This window comes from Lytechinus pictus, chromosome 1, assembly GCF_037042905.1.
Source record: "Lytechinus pictus isolate F3 Inbred chromosome 1, Lp3.0, whole genome shotgun sequence".
Taxonomy (NCBI): Eukaryota; Metazoa; Echinodermata; class Echinoidea; order Temnopleuroida; family Toxopneustidae; genus Lytechinus; species Lytechinus pictus.
Genome location: NC_087245.1, coordinates 43,126,383 through 43,143,967, shown reverse-complemented (window position 1 = coordinate 43,143,967; position 17,585 = coordinate 43,126,383). Strand labels below are relative to the sequence as shown.

The 17,585-nt window shown below is 37.9% G+C and overlaps 2 protein-coding genes across 2 annotated transcripts in view; one reads left to right on the top strand and one right to left on the bottom strand.

The window, feature by feature from the left end:
• The first annotated feature begins 2,816 nt into the window (after nt 1–2,816).
• Nucleotides 2,817–8,147, top strand: LOC135155737 (uncharacterized). The gene is made up of 2 exons (XM_064105818.1): nt 2,817–3,351; nt 4,210–8,147. The coding sequence occupies exons 1-2, from the start codon at nt 3,325–3,327 to the stop codon at nt 5,455–5,457; spliced, it is 1,275 nt and encodes a 424-aa protein (XP_063961888.1). The 5' UTR covers nt 2,817–3,324; the 3' UTR covers nt 5,458–8,147.
• Nucleotides 8,148–15,367: 7,220 nt separating this feature from the next.
• The window catches only part of LOC135155510 (uncharacterized), a 44,136-nt gene continuing 41,918 nt past the window's right edge, over nt 15,368–17,585 (bottom strand). Inside the window, exon 14 of the mRNA XM_064104781.1 lies at nt 15,368–15,480. Within this exon, the coding sequence (XP_063960851.1) occupies nt 15,368–15,480 (113 nt within the window). The remainder of the gene's footprint in view (nt 15,481–17,585) is intronic.

Here is a 17,585-nt window from a genome sequence, read left to right as displayed (position 1 = left end):
GAATAGCAGAAGATAATGTACATCTGTTAAGCTAACATATTGGATGTATGGAAGTCAAGCGGAATATGTATTATTTTCATCAGCAAATTTGTATAATGTGAATGCAGTTTTGTGTACAAACTGGATGAGGAACAAGTGTAAATAAGGTGGAGTGGTTTGTCACCTATACTTCAACAATCTTTTTTAAATACCGCATATTTCCATATATTCAAATTCAATATTTGGAAGTCAAGAGAAATCTTAATTACAGGTAAATAAAAAATGTAGACTTCATATGTTTAAGGTAGTTTGGTGCACACAAGGGGGGAAAAGATGGAAAATCATGTAAGGTGTCTCATACATGTAGGCACTCCATACCTATCAACAGATAAATTTCATACACACGTATTATTAAACTGCAATGTGGCTTTTGCAAATTAGCACATTTTTTTTTTTTTTAATGAGTTTTATTTGCAATTCACATTTTAACAAAAATATCTCAGAAATAGATACATGATTCTTTTACATTCATATAGATAGACACCATGCTAGGTTAAAGTAATATACAACAGATCTAATTCAAAACAACAACAAAATAGATCTTTGCCCTTTACTCTTTCATAGTAATTATATTCCACTTTTTTCTGTGAAACTCCGAACGATTATGTTTAAAAGAAATGTAGCGTTCTGTGTTTTCTAACTGTGTTAGAGTACATAGAAATTATTTAAAAAGAGGAATTGTTTTACTATATTTGCAGGAAAAAATGAAATATTTGCTGCATAGTATTATGGTATTTACCAAATAAAAATGTTCTCTTTCCAATGTTCCAAAACAAATTTCTAAATTAGATAACTTATAAGAACGGATATTTTTTAAAGTCAACCAAGTACACAAATCGTTCCAAAAGTTAGAAACAAATTGGCATTCAAAAAACAGATGCATCAATGTTTGATTTTGTTCATTACAAAAATCACATATGTCTTGATCAAATTTTTTTTATATAAATAACGAATTGTCGACACTTTTCTGTGTCTAAATTTAAATTGGAAATTCCTTAGTTTGTTATCTATTGACGATTTGTATATCAGGGTAAAACGAGAATTCCAAATTTCATTATTTGATAATTGCAGTGAAAGGTCGTTTTCCCATTTGTAACGTTGATCTGTCTCTGACACGTCCAAAGTATAATTATTTATAAAATGAGAATAACATAGTTTAGAAACTTTTTTGTGTTTAAGGAAATTACGTAATCGATCGTCGTGTGGTTCAAAAGGTGTATTCTGTTTTATACGGAAGCTTAAACGTGCAGCGCGAAGGCGAGTTGTTTAACTCGCCAAGTCGCCTTGTTTCGGCAAAAAAGGCGAGAAGGCGACTTGTACAAACTCGCCAAGGCGCCCTTTTTAAGACGAGATGACGAGAAGGCGACTTGTACAAACTCGCCAAGGCGCCTTGTCTAAGACGAGAAGGCGAGATGGTGACTTATACAAACTCGCCTAGGCGCCTTGTCTGATACGAGAAGGCGAGAAGGTGACTTATACAACTCGCCAAGGCGCCTTGTCTAAGACGAGAAGGCGAGATGGTGACTTATACAAACTCGCCTAGGCGCTTTGTCTAAGACGAGAAGACAAGATGGTGACTTATACAAACTCGCCAAAGCGCCTTGTCTAAGACGAGAAGACGAGAAGGCGACTTGTATAAACTCACCTAAGCGCCTTGTCTAAGACGAGAAGGCGACTTATAAAAACGAACCTAGGCGCCTTGTCTGATACGAGAAGGCGAGAAGGTGACTTGTACAAACTCGCCTAGGCGCCTTGTCTAAGACGAGAAAGCGAGAAGGCGACTTAGGCGTGTTGTCAAAAGGGTGTGTGCGTCTTTACCTTTATATTCCACGGCGAAACCGCTGAGCGTGACATTGTCCATTTTCTTACCTACGGGTCAGTGCTCTTGCCATTCAAGACGCCACCGTGCACTTTTGCAGCGAAAACTACGGAAGCTTAGACGTGCCCCCAGAAGACAAGATGAGAAGACGAGAAAAAGAGTCAAGATGACAAGAAGACGAGGAAAGAAGACAAGAATACGAGATCCTCAATCTTGTCAAGTCGACTTATTTAGGATGAGAAGGCGAGATGACAAGATCCATTATCTCGACATGTCGACTTATTTAGGATGAGAAGATGAGAAGACAAGATCATCAATCTCGTCAAGTCGACTTATTTAGGATGAGAAGGCGAGATGACAAGATCCATTATCTCGACATGTCGACTTATTTAGGATGAGAAGGCGAGATGACAAGATCCATTATCTCGACATGTTGACTTATTTTGGATGAGAAGATGAGAAGACAAGATCATCAATCTCGTCAAGTCGACTTATTTAGGATGAGAAGGCGAGATGACAAGATCCATTATCTCGACATGTCGACTTATTTAGGATGAGAAGGCGAGATGACAAGATCCATTATCTCGACATGTCGACTTATTTAGGATGAGAAGGCGAGATGACAAGATCCATTATCTCGACATGTTGACTTATTTTGGATGAGAAGATGAGAAGACAAGATCATCAATCTCGTCAAGTCGACTTCGTCTGGATGAGAAGACGAGAAGATAAGATACAGAATCTCGTCAAGTCGACTTATTAAGGATGCGAAGATGAGAAGACAAGATCCATTATCTCGTCATGTCGACTTATTTAGGATGAGAAGACGAGAAGACAAGATCCTCAATTTCGTCAAGTCGACTTATTAAGGATGCGAAGATGAGAAGACAAGATCCATTATCTCGTCATGTCGACTTATTTAGGATGAGAAGACGAGAAGACAAGATCATCAATCTCGTCAAGTCGACTTCGTCTGGATGAGAAGACGAGAAGACAAGATACAGAATCTCGTCAAGTCGACTTTGTCTGGATGAGAAGACAAGAAGATAAGATCCTCAATCTCATCAAGTCGTCTTTGTCAGGACGGGAAGACAAGAAGACGTGATCCAGGATCTCGTCAAGTCGACTTCGTCTGGACGGAAAGACAAGATAAGATCCACAATCTCGTCAAGTCGATTTGATATATGGACAACACGTTGAGATGACGAGATATATTGCGCTTTGTCAATTTGGCTTCATTTCCACATGCGATTTATCCGCGGCCGGGGTTTCGTTCGACTAGATCTACATGTAGCTAGCTATATAGCACTGCCTAGCACGTTAATAAAGGAGGTCATTTATGGCTAAAATTGTTATCAGGATCAATATGCCTCAATAATTTTTGAAGCCGGAAGCAGCAGCTGATCAATATTATTATTGTACGAGTATATACGTGTGAAGGAACAGACGAAATAGAGCGTACTATAATGGAACGGTTGTGCATCCCTTTAGCTGTAAGTAGATCTATCATATATACGTGCCCATGCATAATATTACGTTTCTCCTAGCATTGTAACAGTCGATAGGAATTTCTCTGGATCTGGGAGGGGCATGGAACATTGTTGGTTGATTGCTTATTGTATTCCCTTGCAAACAACAATAAAGCCTGTATAGCGGTCCCTATGTCTGCGACCTCATAAGCATTTAACTTGATAAAAATCAAGAAATATGTTTCTCACTAATTATCCATGATATTGAGTGAGGATGCTTAAAGTCTCATGAAAACTTGAACCCAAAATATGACCGTGTAATTTTTGCTTAAAGTTATGTGTCTAGGCCAATTTATTGAATTTCTAACCTATACAGGGTTTCCAATAGCGAAAACTGAACTTCAATCTTAAACATTTTAATTGATTAACTAGATTACATCCATATCAGTATGTCATATGAAACGTTAATTCAAACATACTCTTTGGTTTATACCAAATGTTATGATGACGTCTTAAGCCCAGCGCACACTCTGCGACGCGACGCGATTTTTGAAGAAATCGGTGAAAGTAGGCCCAATTGTTAAATGCAATTCAAAATTTAGTACAGACGACAAAGTCAAGTGACATTTTAATATGTTTCTGCATGTTAATTCAGAGTTTGACATGTATTTAACTTTGAAAAGTGTTTTGGGTCCATAATCGTCCCCCAACATGCCCAAAAGGCAAATGTCCTTCCACATGATAAGAACAGAAGGAAAGTTTTAATGAATACCAATCTGAGACTGTGCTGAAAATCTACAAGTAGACATATGCCTTTCTTCAAGTGCTAATTATATCCCGGCTAATATTCGTTTTACATCTTTGTTCATCCTCCAACGACAGATAATCCTTCTCAGCCTTATTGGGGCCTTAGCTCAACCACAACCCCCGTATACCGCAGCAGACATTGAAGACCTCGGGGAAGATGTTGCAGATGATCTCATCGAACACTATTACACCAATGGTTATACTGCGCTGGAAGTGATAGCGTTTCTCATTGCGCGTCATGGTATCATCAGAAGCCTCAGGCAAGTGCGACGAATCATCCAACGCCGTCATATTCGTAGGAGAGATGTAAGGTCCGCTGCCGCTGATGTCGTAAATGCCATACGAGTGGAGCTACGAGGATCAGGACAAAACCTTGGCTATAGATCGATGTGGAGAAGACTGAGAACCAGACATAACATATACGCAACCCAAGATGATGTCAGAGAGCTTCTCACACTTTTGGATGTCGAAGGGGTGCAGAGAAGATCAACGCGGCGTCTACGTCGCCGACAATACGTTAGTGTGGGACCAAACCATGTGATACATGTGGACGGGTACGACAAACTCAAACCTTATGGTTTTGCGGTGCATGGTGCCATTGACGGATTTTCGCGAAAAGTGTTGTGGCTTCGAGTTGGATATTCAAATAATGATCCTCGTTTTGTTGCGCGGTTTTATTTAAACTTTGTTCGTAACATTAACGGAGTACCCCGAATCGTACGATGTGACAGGGGAACCGAAAATTGCCTAATTCGAGATATACAGATTGCCCTTCGATGGGATCATAATGATTGTTTTGATCGACACAGAAGTTTTAGGTATGGACGTTCAACAAGTAACCAACGAATCGAATCATGGTGGGGACATCTGGGGAGGCTATCCTCAAGATATTGGATCGAACTCTTCAAACATTTACGAGATGTGGGTGAATTTGACAACAGTAACCCAGTTCATATTGAAGCCATACGACTTTGCTTTCAAAGACTTATTCAGCGGGATTTTGATAGGACTGTTCAGGAATGGAATCAGCACTGTATAAGAAGTCAAAACAATGAGGAATTGCCATACGGAGTCCCAGATTTGATGTATCATGTTCCTGAGATGTTTGGTACCGAAGATCAAAAAATGCCTCTGATGTATTCGGCGCAGGAGTTGGAGGACACATCACGTGCTGTTTCACTTGACTATCCCGTTTATGGATGTAGTCAGGAATTTGTTGACGCAGTCAATGCTCATGTTGGTAATTTGGACAATTTCGAGCTTCCAGATTCTGTTGAAGACGCACTTGATTTGTATGAACACCTTGTAAATTTGTTTCTCTGAGTTTACGTGGTAATGAAAAACATTGTGTTCATGCCTAGTGACAATGACCCCACAAAGGAGCACTCTTTCATGCATCCATTCAATAATATTTAAGTAATAACTGTTACAATATACAAGGTACATGTTAATAAATGGCACTTGGAATCTATTACCGTATACAATTATTAGAAGTGTAATAACGTTTCCCCGAATTTCTTACTTTTATGATCACCTAGCTAGTAGAAGAACAAGTAGTATCCTTGACACTTTCACGGGGACAAAGGGTTGAGAGTGTTTCCGGGTTGCCTGAAGGATACTAAGCAAATTGGGCTTGGGAAACCCTGTTCTAAATGTCAGCCATTTTGGGGAGGTGGCAAAATGTGTTCTATGTGGGTCAAAATTCCTAACTATACCTAAATCTTATTTTAAAAAGCACACCAAACTCTTCTTCTGGTCATACAGATTCCATCAAAGGTATACTTTGACCTATCTCTGACATACTGTTTAGCCACTATGACCTGAAACAGATAAATATCAACGCACTTTTGGTAAAATGCGAAAGGTCAAGCCTGCCCATTGGTGTCTAATTATATGTTTTCTGATATGACAAAGTCAACTGAGCAACTTAGAATGAAGAGAATTTACTGCAAATCCTTGTAATTTCGCTTTTTATTTTATTATGGCATCCCTATTCATTTACGTGTATACGTGAGTTTTACATTCCCATAGACAATGTAAATAAAATAGAAACCTAAATTTGAAGGGTTTGCACACAGTTCTATGATTTCCAAGTAGCTCAGTTGAATTTGTCATGTCAGTAAACATAGGATTAGACACTAATTTGTTCAAATCGGACAGTCTTAACCTGAGATATTTCACCAAAAGGGGGACGACATGTCCCTGTTTCTGGTCATCGTGGCTAAACGGTACGTCTTTGGAATCTATATGACTATGAAGAAGAGTTTGGTGTGCTTTTTGATAATATTTGGGTAGTTTGCAATTTTTGCCCCATAGAACCCATTTTGCCCCCTCCCAAAAAGGCTGACATTTTGAACAGGGTTTCCCAAGCCCAATTTGTTTAGTATCCTTCAGGCAACCCGAAAACATTCTCAACGCTTTGTCCCCGTGAAAGTGTCACGGATAAGCTGTTCCTCTTCTAAAGGATAATGCTTTTGATTAATTTTACGATAATTTCCCCACACAAAAATTGCAATGAAAAATATCTTTAGGGCAAGAGTAAAGAATTATCCTACGTGAGGAGGGAATTTCCCTATTTATTTTGCTATTTAGTGAAGTTATTATGGCTATGTGTTAATTGTTTATCAATAAACGTATAGTCTTTTTTATATAGTGTTACACCATCAATCTGAATAATCGTAATCGATTCCTACATCTCCATCTGAATGTCTTATTTGTAATGCATAAACTTGGTCTTTTACACATATTCAAAGATAGCTTGTATTAAAACTAGGTTGATATATATTTTATTCATTATGAAAATATACAATGTCTATATAATGTTGTACACTATCTTATTGGAAGCTAAAACAATAATGAATTTGAGTATCAACAACTGAGTTAGTAATCATTGAGGTATGTAGTATCTAAAAAAACGCCACACAAAGAAACAATAAACAAACAGGTAAGGACCTTTTAGCGACTCCACATTGCATACCCTAAGTTACATGAAAATGTTTGTTTTTCTTTTTGGATACATAACTTTTAATCCAAGAATAGGATTTTCCTTGAAATACCGTAATGATCTAATTTGGAAAGAAGATTCATATACCGTAGTATCAAAAGCCTTACCCAGGTCATTATAGCAATATAATGTATTTTTTGTGAGAACTAATCAGTACTTATCAAAGTGTAATCAGTATTTATCAAAGTGTAAATAAGAAAATCAGTTGAACATTTTTTTCTGAAGCCATATTGTGGTCGGTTAAGGATGTTATTGACTGTTAAAAAGAAGATAAATCTTATATATACGATCTTTTCTGAATGTTTTGAGATGGAGAGTACTATAGAAATGGGTCGATTATTTGAATTAGAGTTGAATTATCATTTTTGTCTCGCCTGAACAACCACTTTTGCTGTTAGTCTGTTACGGAAATGTTTAAGTTTGTAGTTTTTGTTTAAAGGAGAATTATCGTCAAATTACAATTATACCTATTCTCATAGATGTGTAATGTTCTTGTCTGTTGGTCCCATGGTCTGCAAGATTTCAATCAAACATGTTCGAGAAAGGAATCAATGAAGAATCATTTGGTGGCTCAATAGTAACTGGAGGCTCCCGGGGGGGGGGGGGGCACTTACATTGACGAGTGGATACTATGCGCGACCAAAAAAAACACGTAAAAAGGATGTCTTTTTCACGATAGGGCACGTTACGTACGTAACGTGATAAGGGTGTCAAAAACACAAAAATAATGAAAAAAGGGTATCTATTTCGCTAGGAAATTACGTGTTTAGGGTCGTATTTGCGGGGATGATAAAACAAAATTAAAATGTTTTATAAAGAATGTCCTTTTTGCCCCAACACTTCGTGTTTAGAGTCCGATTTGCCCGGGGTGTAGAAGGTGGGGTCGTACTAAACCAAATAAGGTAAAGCCGACGACCGGAGGACCCGTAAAAATAAAACATTCCTGTACTTGTGTATGGGTTCATTTCAGGGAATATTTGCCAAGAGTATCGTTTTGTTTCCAATACTTGTTAAGGGGTGCATTTTCAGAATATGGAAATTACGTGTTTAGGGCAGGGCCGTAGCTAGAGGGGGGGGGGGGTATGGGGGTGTGACACCCCCCAACCTTCATGGCAGCTAGTCGGCAAATTCATGTACCAGTTGGCAAAAAGGAGGAAGAAAAAGGAGAAAAAGAAAGAGGGAAAGAAAAGGAAAGAAGGGGGATAAAGGAAAAGAAAGAAAGAAAGAGAGGGAGAGGGGGAGAGAGAAAGAGAGAAAGAAAGAAAAATAGGGGTACTAACTTCGAAGAAGGTAACGACTTTTAGAGTAAAGACAATCAGTTGGCAAGTCCATGTAGCCAGGCCTAGAGCCCTACTAGTCAGCAAAATACAAAGGACAAAACAGATGGAGCTATAATAACACACAAAGTAAACCCCCGATCCTCCCCCAATGTAAACTAGCTTGTGAGTTTGAAAATTAATCAAAGCCAAAGTATAGTTGTCAAATCATAAAGTGGGCCTATTAAAGTGGCAGAACACTATACGCTCTACCAGTCAGCAAAGTGATGTACAAGTACTGCCCCGTTTCAGGTCTGAAAAGAACAGAACACATGACTTAAAAAACTGGCAACTCTGCAGTTGGCAAATTCATAAAGACAAGTCTACAACTTGTAAACTTGCATGTCTACAAGTTTGCAGTTGGCAAAAACACAAAAAATGTCTTAAGTTATTTTTACTAAATTCTGTCGCCAAAGATTATTTTTTTTAATTTATGGTGTCAGAATGTGCTTGGGGTGGGGATGGGCGGGAGTGGGGGCAAGTTGGGTTTGCATCATTCCTGGTGCTCGTATTGTTTGACTAATGAGATATATAGTCATGTTGTATTTTAAGTCCATAAAGATTATGCACCAAATTATCTCTTCGCACTTCAAGTTATTATTGTTTTATGTAGTGACATATGCTTTTTTTCATGACTATATACTTAAGTGATTGCCCCCTTTTAAGGCCTTAATAAATCATTTTCAGTCTGTGCTTACGTTCGCATTGGTGTAGACCGATATAGATACCTGGCTGGTGTAAAATCAACACCGGCGTTTTTGCAGTGCACGAATTCCTAAAGACAGTCCTTAAAATGTCCCTTTTTCTGATCTAATTATAACAAATTTTCAGCTCGCGCTTCGCGCTCGCATCACTTAATTAGTGAAATAGTAAATTCCTACAAACAAGCCATAGAATGCCCGTCTTCAGGTCTTAATTTCAAAAATTGTCAGCTCGCGCTTTTCGCCCGCAATATTTGATTAGTGAAATGCGTACGTATCATGTTCATGATTACAATGATCACAAAAAGTGCTTCAGGTACCTGTGTAATTCTAACAAAATCAGCAAGCGCTTGGCGCTCGCATTAGATGACTATGATGAGATACGTACGCACTTCATGAATTCCAAAAGATAGTCCTTAAAATGTCCCTTTTTAGGGTTAAGTTATACAAAAATTTCAGCTCGCGCTTCGCGCTCGCATTGTTTGTTTTGTGAGACAGGTACGTATTATGATTACAAAACTTTGCTTATACTGTCCCTTTTTAGGACTGAATATCAAACATTTTCAGCTCGCGCTTCGCGCTCGCATTATTTGATGACTAAGATGCATATCCGTTTAATGGCACATTCCTTAAAATATCTCTATTAGCTCAGTATACCTGGCAATTGAGCGTGCTTCGCGCGCCCACTTAATGACTCAAAATTGTTGCTGGTGCCCCCCCCCCAATGCCGTGACCCACGGTACGCCACTGTTAGCAGTATCACTCTTAAAATTTCAGTTGAGACATCTTGCACAGAAGGTCAATTAAAAATTAACAAATCTTTTATTTTGATATTATTAATGCATATAGGGTATATCATTAGACTGCAAGTTAGCAACTATACGGCACACTAGCTTTTCTATTTTGATCCAAAATGTTTATTTTAGCATGTGTTTATTGGGGGGGGGGGCACATCCCCCATCAGACTCTCCCTGTGCTCACGTTGGCGCTGTCACGCCAAATTTAGTTTGCAAATTTAGCTGGTACACCCCCCAACAAAATGCTTCTGGCTCCGGCCCTGGTTTAGGGTGCTTTTCGAGACGCCATGGTCGCGCATGGTATCCACTCGTGATGTTATTCTTATGTGTCTTTGTTTTTATTATGATCCTTAAATGTCAGGATTTTCTAGTTCCATTTTGAATTCAGAAACAGTTTATCATTGAACTAATAATGCCAGCGCGAAGCGCGAGCTGAAAACTTTTGATATTCTGATATCATAAAAGGGGTAATTCAAGCTCCAATTGAATTTATAAACGCAGTATCATTGAACTAATATGCGAGCGCGAATTGCGAACTGAAATTATTTAGATCTACTGATCTGGAAAAAAAGCATTTCAATTCTCCATTTTAATTCATAAACGGGATATCATTGAATCAATCATTCAATTTTGCGCCCCCTCCCCGAGTTAAAGGTCAAATTGCCCCCCCCCCCCCGCCTGTGAAACATGAGTTTGACATACCAGGTTAAACATAAATTCGGCGCCCCCTAAGTTTAAGGTCAATTTGGCGCCCCCTCCTTACAGGTCTATTTGGCGCCGCCCCCCAGGTCGAGCATCAATTTGGCGCCCCGATCAAACATCAAATTGGCGCCCCATTTGAAGTCGAACTTCGAATTTGCGCCCCTGCCCTTATACTCCCTCTCTCTCTTCCTTTCCCCCTTTTTTCTTTCTTTTCTCTTTCCCCTTCTTTTTCCCCCCTTTGCTTTCTCCCCCTTCCCTCTTTTTTTCTCTCTTTCTTCCCCTTTCTCTTCTTCTTTCCTTCTTTTTTTCTTTCCCTTTTTGTTTCCTCTCTTTCCTTCCCCTTTTGGCGCCCCCCTTTTCGCCTACCCCGGGAAAAAAATTGAGAGAACAGGAGAAATTAAGAGCAATATAAAAGAGAAAGAAAAAGTTATTAAAGGGGAATCCAACCAAACTAGAAACTTGTTTTTATAAGAAACAGACAAATCAGACAACTATTGATAGGTGAAAGTTTGAACAGTATTAGACAAATAACAAGAAAGTTATGAATTTTTAAAAGTTGTAAATATTGGTAATCACTATATTCGTGGAGACTTCAAATTGGTCGCATATGGGATGTCATAGTAATGTATGGCAAGGACTACTCTTCCATGTACTCCAATACATATTATGCTAAAATATCATTTTTCCCAAAAGTTTTCTTTCAAATTATATTTTTCTTTCATGAGGACATTAAACAATATACTACCTGGGTTATATTTAGATTACTGCCCCAGGGGAATGGGTACTTAGGAGAAAACCATAAATCCCTGATAATAAAGTACATGGCCTATGGGAAAGTTGTCCTTGCCACTTGTCATAATTTACTTACTCAGTTGCCAATTTGAAATCTACATACTATTAGTGATCTCAATTTTAAAGCAGCTATTACTTTTTTATTGCTTGTCCGATTTCTTTCAAACTTTCACCATTCTGTTCAATTTATTTTTCTCCTTCCCAACACAACATTTTATGGCCAAGGCTGGATTCCCCTTTAACGTAATTAGAAAGTAGAAAATATTTTGAAAACCTGTGCCACCGACAAAAACTTATACAATGGGTCCCGTTTAATTGTAACATTTATACTGGAGAGAAGGGGGATTTTCTGGGGGTAATTGTGCTCGGGGATAATTGTCCTGGTGTAGTTGTCCGGGGGTAATTGTCCGGGGTGTAATTGTCCTAGAACAGATAGGGACATGTTTTTAGTTCATTTGTAAACTACAGAATTCTCCACCTATGACTAAGAAATGTATAGATATATAAAATTACAATGGCTTGCTTTTAAATCATTTGATGAATGGCAGTACTTATGAACTTTTATTTGAAAATTTCTGTCGACCCCTTTCGGAGTATAAAAAATACACAGATGTTTCACATATATTCTGTACTGTATATGAACAAAAATATGCAAAGACGTTAAAAAAGAAAAACTATAACACAACTATAAAAAAGAAAACTATAACACACCATTGTTAACAATAATAAGAATAACGTTAAATTTATATAGTGCAGCTAGCTAAAAGAATCTCTATGTGCTTTACAAACTACTGCAAACATGCCAATGAGAGAGTATTACAAAATGTATTACACCTCTTCCCAGAAATGTATCAAAACAAATGTAGTACAACTTTTCACACAAATGTAGTAAAATATATAAACAAGATGAATGCCTCTGGCCGTCTCACCTGCATCACGCGATTCAATATAGCAGCATATAGCAGCACTATAACTCGCACAAGATGTTAAGTGATACTTGGTTACTCTTATTTCCACGTTTTATGAGCTAGACCCATACATTTATAGAGATATGATGGTAATTCAACAAATACCCCCAACGTGGCCAAAGTTCATTGACCTTACATGACCTTTGACCTTGATCATGTAACCTGAAACTCGCACAGGATGTTCAGTGATACTTGATTACTCTTATGTCCAAGTTTCAAGAGAAAGATCCATCAACTTTTAAAGTTATGATGGTAAATCTACAGATACCCCCAATTCGGCCAAAGTTCATTGACCCTAAATGACCATTGACCTTGGTCATGTGACGTGAAACTCATGCAGGATGTTCAGTGATACTTGATTCACCTTATGTATAAGTTTCATGAACTAGGTCCATATATTTTCTAAGTTATGATGACATTTCAAAAACTTAACCTTAGGTTAAGATTTTGATGTTGATTCCCCCAACATGGTCTAAGTTCATTGACCCTAAATGACCATTGACCATGGTCATGTGACATGAAACTCAGGCAGGATGTTCAGTAATACTTGACTAACCTTATGGCCAAGTTTCATTAACTAGGTCCATATACTTTCTAAGTTATGCTGTCATTTCAAAAACTTAACCTCAGGTTAAGATTTGGTGTTGACGCCGCCGCCGCCGCCGCCGTCGGAAAAGCGGCGCCTATAGTCTCACTCTGCTATGCAGGTGAGACAAAAAGTGCCTCCCACAAAAGGAGTATTACTACATTTGTGGGAAGGGTGTTACTATATGGTCATTACTACATTTGTGGGCTCTACAGGCCCCCAGGGAAAAAAACCTTATTGTCAAAAGGTTATCACCTTTGGTTCAGATACATCAAACACTTCTACAACACCAAACATACAATTTTTCAGAAAACTTAATATTTTTCTACAAACACACACAAAAAAAAAACGTATTATTGTTTTACTTGTTAATGACAACAAGGGGGCAAGAGACTTAACAGTTTAACAAAAAGTTCTAACACAAAATATTTAACAATGCAACGATAAGATATGTCTTGTTGATTAAAATCAGTGCTTCAAAATAAATCTTCGAGCTTAGTGTGAGGAAAATCAGGTTTGCTTAAACATTACATACTGGTGGAAACATATTTTAAGTCATGATTATCATTTATGCCAAATGCATAAAAAACCTTCTCCATGCATCTGCATAACTGGAAATTGTTTTCATCAACAAATAGAATGGACCAAGGGCCGTCAGCTTGTAACATAACTTTAAAAAACTTGACACATTTAGTATTTTAGCAAATTGTTGCAAGTAAACAACTACTACAAAATCATAGCATAACCAAAGTGCGAGCCAAATCATCCGTTGCTTACCACATTATCAAACTTTCAGTAGAAAACAATCTGAATTCTTGTAATTGCAAGTCCGTTGTTCCCTATAAATAGTTTACTATAGTCATATCATCACTGCAATTAATAAATTTCTCTATGACGAGTGTCCATATAAAAATAATCAAAATCAAATAAAACAATTGCATGCTTACATTGTTTGTTGTTATATAATCTGTATTAAAAAATACCTCTGCATCTACACAACGGGGAAATGACGAAAGCTGAAATTGATTTTACATGACATATTTAGTGTTTTTAATAAATTAAACTACTCCATAAGCCAAGCACAATCATAGTGCGAGTGAAATAATTTGGTGCTATAACATGACCTTTGACCCCAGCATGTGACCTCTGACCATGTATGAACGCGTGGTGGACTCCATCCAAGTTTCGTTGAAATCGGACCTATGGGTGCAAAGCTAATAGACTATTTAGCATCACGGATGGACAACCACATTTGGATCCCTTAGTCTCAGTCCCCTTTATCTTGGTGTAATTTTTACCAAGAGAAATTACCTCATACGTCGAAGTAGTGTAACTTTTTAATGAAAGGGTTTTGAGCAAAACAACTTGACAGGAAAGTTTGTTCACTTCTTGTCTAACTGCTGTGTGAAAATCATATTGAACCGTTGAGTCATGCATGAGTGAGCACACATTAAAGACAAAATTAACACATTTCAAAAGTCACAAGATTAAGAGAATTGATAGTGTGTACTGAGAAAGTGTCAAATTGATTATTTTCAGCTCTAAATGAATATTACACGATCGCTGATGATCCATGGACACCTTGCCTAACAAATTGTATCAAATTTTTCATGTTTGAATGAATACAAGTGAAAGTTGAAGTGTTACCCGCAACTCAAACCTCATTAAAGTACCGGTAGTGATATTGGCTCAAGATCAGTATTGAGAATATATATAGGCTTATGGTAATGTTTCTCAACACACTGAGGCAATTTCACTACTTTAATGAGGCTTGTATTCACTTGTACTGTATCGAACATGAAACATCAGATATGGAATATGTTAGACAGGGCATGGACTATCAACAAGCGTGGAATATTCTTTCAGGGCTGAAAATGATCAATTTGACACAATCTCAGTACACAATATCAATTACCTTAATCTTGTGACTTTTGAAATGTGTTCATTTTGTAGCATGCTCACTCATGCATGACTCAACGATTCACTCTGATTTTCACACTGCCATTAGTCAAGAAGTGAACAAATACTCCTGCCAATATGACAATAGACCTACTTTTTGCTGGTTATGAAATTACCTACAAGTTAATCCCAAATGACACAATTTGAACAAAATTATGTTTATGCATAATGAAGTCTGACCTTTGACCTTCATTTTGGGTCTCAAAAGGTCAATTAAAAACTTTGCGACATATATTTTCTTATTTGTGTGATTGAGTAAAACATAATAATAGATGTTTCCCAACATTAACATGACTTGCAAATGAAACTACATAGGAGGTCACTCTATAAGAGCTCATTCTCTAGCCAAAAAGTGTTCCCACTGCACTGGGATTCACCTTACAAAAGGGACAATCAAGATCATTTGACTCAAAGTGGGTTGCACAGGTCATGCACATTGTGTGTCCGCACGGAACCAGGAACGCTGTTTTGGGTCGGTCGCAGCATATTGTACATGCAGATGAAGATGTTCTCATTGATACCTGTTATGAGGAGCAGAAGAATATGAAAATGTTAAAAATTTGCAATCTACGAAAAATGGATAGAGAAAGGATAGCAATATCACTTTGAGACTTTGGCTCAGGTTAACTTAAAGCCTTGTTCCACAAAGGGTGATCGTTGTGGCGACAACTGGCGAATGTTAGAATCGTAGATCGCCTCAAAAGCGGAGATTATAGACTCTCTAAGAATATATCTATGCTAGGCTACAACACCCACCTATGACCACACAGAGAATAGCCTATGTCCATGTAATAGCCTACGCCTACCCACGCCAAACAACTTGACTTCTCTTGTCATAGGTTGAAATGGGTTGATCTGAAATACGGACATCTCACTAGGGCGATCTTAGAGGCTATGACAGGCAACAACGCAGGCACCAAGGCTGTCGCCTGTTGGTTTGTGAGTGGTAATTGCCTCAGTTACCAAATGATTAAAATACTGGTATTAGTTTACCTTTGAACATTTAAAATATTACAGGGTCATGTTCTAAATATCCCAGAGGGGGGGGGGGGCAAATTTAGGAAAACTAATAATAAATCAAGCGAGCGGAGATGTCGAGAAAGAGAGGAAACAAAGCGCGAGCTTCCCTCATTGAAAATTACGGAAAGCAGGATGTGACACCATACCTGGAATTAGCACCCCGGGGGGGGGGGGGCCACTTCCATTCACGAGTGGATACCATGCGCGACCAAGGGGTCTCGAAAAGCACCCTAAACACATATTTTCCATATTCTGAAAATGCACCCCTTAACAAGTATTGACGTGTGAAACCCTACCCTTAACAAGTATTGGAAACAAAACGATACTCTTGGCAAACATTCCCTGAAATGAACCCCTAAACAAGTACAGGAATGTTTTATTGTTACGGGTTCTTCGGTCGTTGGCTTTACCTTATTTGGTTTAGTACGACCCCACCTTCTACACCTCGCGCAAATCGCCCTCTAAACACGAAGTGTTGGGGCGAAATGGACATCCTTTATAAAACATTTTAATTTTGTTTTATCATTCCCGCAAATTCAACCCTAAACACGTAATTTTCCTCGCGAAATAGACACACTTTTTTCATTATTTTTGTGTTTTTGACACCCTTATCACGTTACGTATGTAACGTGCCCTATCGTGAAAAGGACATCCTTTTTACGTGTTTTTTTGGTCGCGCATGGTATCCACTCGTCAATGTAAGTGCCCCCCCCCCCGGGCTTAGCAGTGGATCTCAGCAGTGTGTTCTTTTTCTCACTTCCTGGATGTTATTCAAAATTTAACTGCCAATTAAGTGACCAATGATTGATGGGTCAGTTTTCAAATTAAATAATTAACAAGAAATTGACTGATTATTATTGATTTATGAAATTATTTATTGAACTAGCTGAATGGTAGGTAAATGTTTGATTGAACAGATCAAAAGATTGAATAGTTGATTTACTGATAAATTGTTGATTAAAGAAAGTTGATGCCCTAGTTTTGAGAATTTGTTATTAAAACAAGTGGAATTGCTCTGGCAGTCTCACCTGCATCATGCAATTCAATATAGCATTAGTGCTTACTTTGAAAACTACTGTAACCCACACAAGATGTTCAGTGATACTTGATTACTCTTATGTCCAAGTTTTATGAACTAGACCAATACACTTATAAAGATATGATGGTAATTCAACAAATACCCCAAACGTGGCCAATGTTTGTTGACCTTACATGACCTTTTACCTTGATCATGTGACCTGAAACTTGCACATGTTCAGTGATACTTGATTACTCTTATGTCAAAGTTTCATGATCTAGGTCTATATATTTTCTAAGTTATGATGACATTTCAAAAACTTAACCTTGGGTTAAGGTTTTGGTGTTGATTCCCCCAACATGGTCTAAGTTCATTGACTCTAAATGACCTTTGACCTTGGTCATGTGACATGAAACTCAGACAGGATGTTCAATAATACTTCATTAATCTTATGATTAAGTTTCATGAACTAGATCTATATACGTTTTAAGTTATGCTGTCATTTCAAAAACTTAACGTTTGGTTAAGATTTGGTGTTGACGCCGCCGACGTTAGAAAAGCGGCGTCTATAGTCTCACTCTGCTATGC

Bases quoted from the DNA above. Each gene is read 5' to 3' on its own strand.
- LOC135155737 (XM_064105818.1), top strand. From the start codon at position 3,325: ATGGAACGGTTGTGCATCCCTTTAGCT. The intron at 3,352-4,209 runs GTAAGTAGATCT...CTCCAACGACAG, and splicing joins GGTTGTGCATCCCTTTAGCT to ATAATCCTTCTCAGCCTTAT.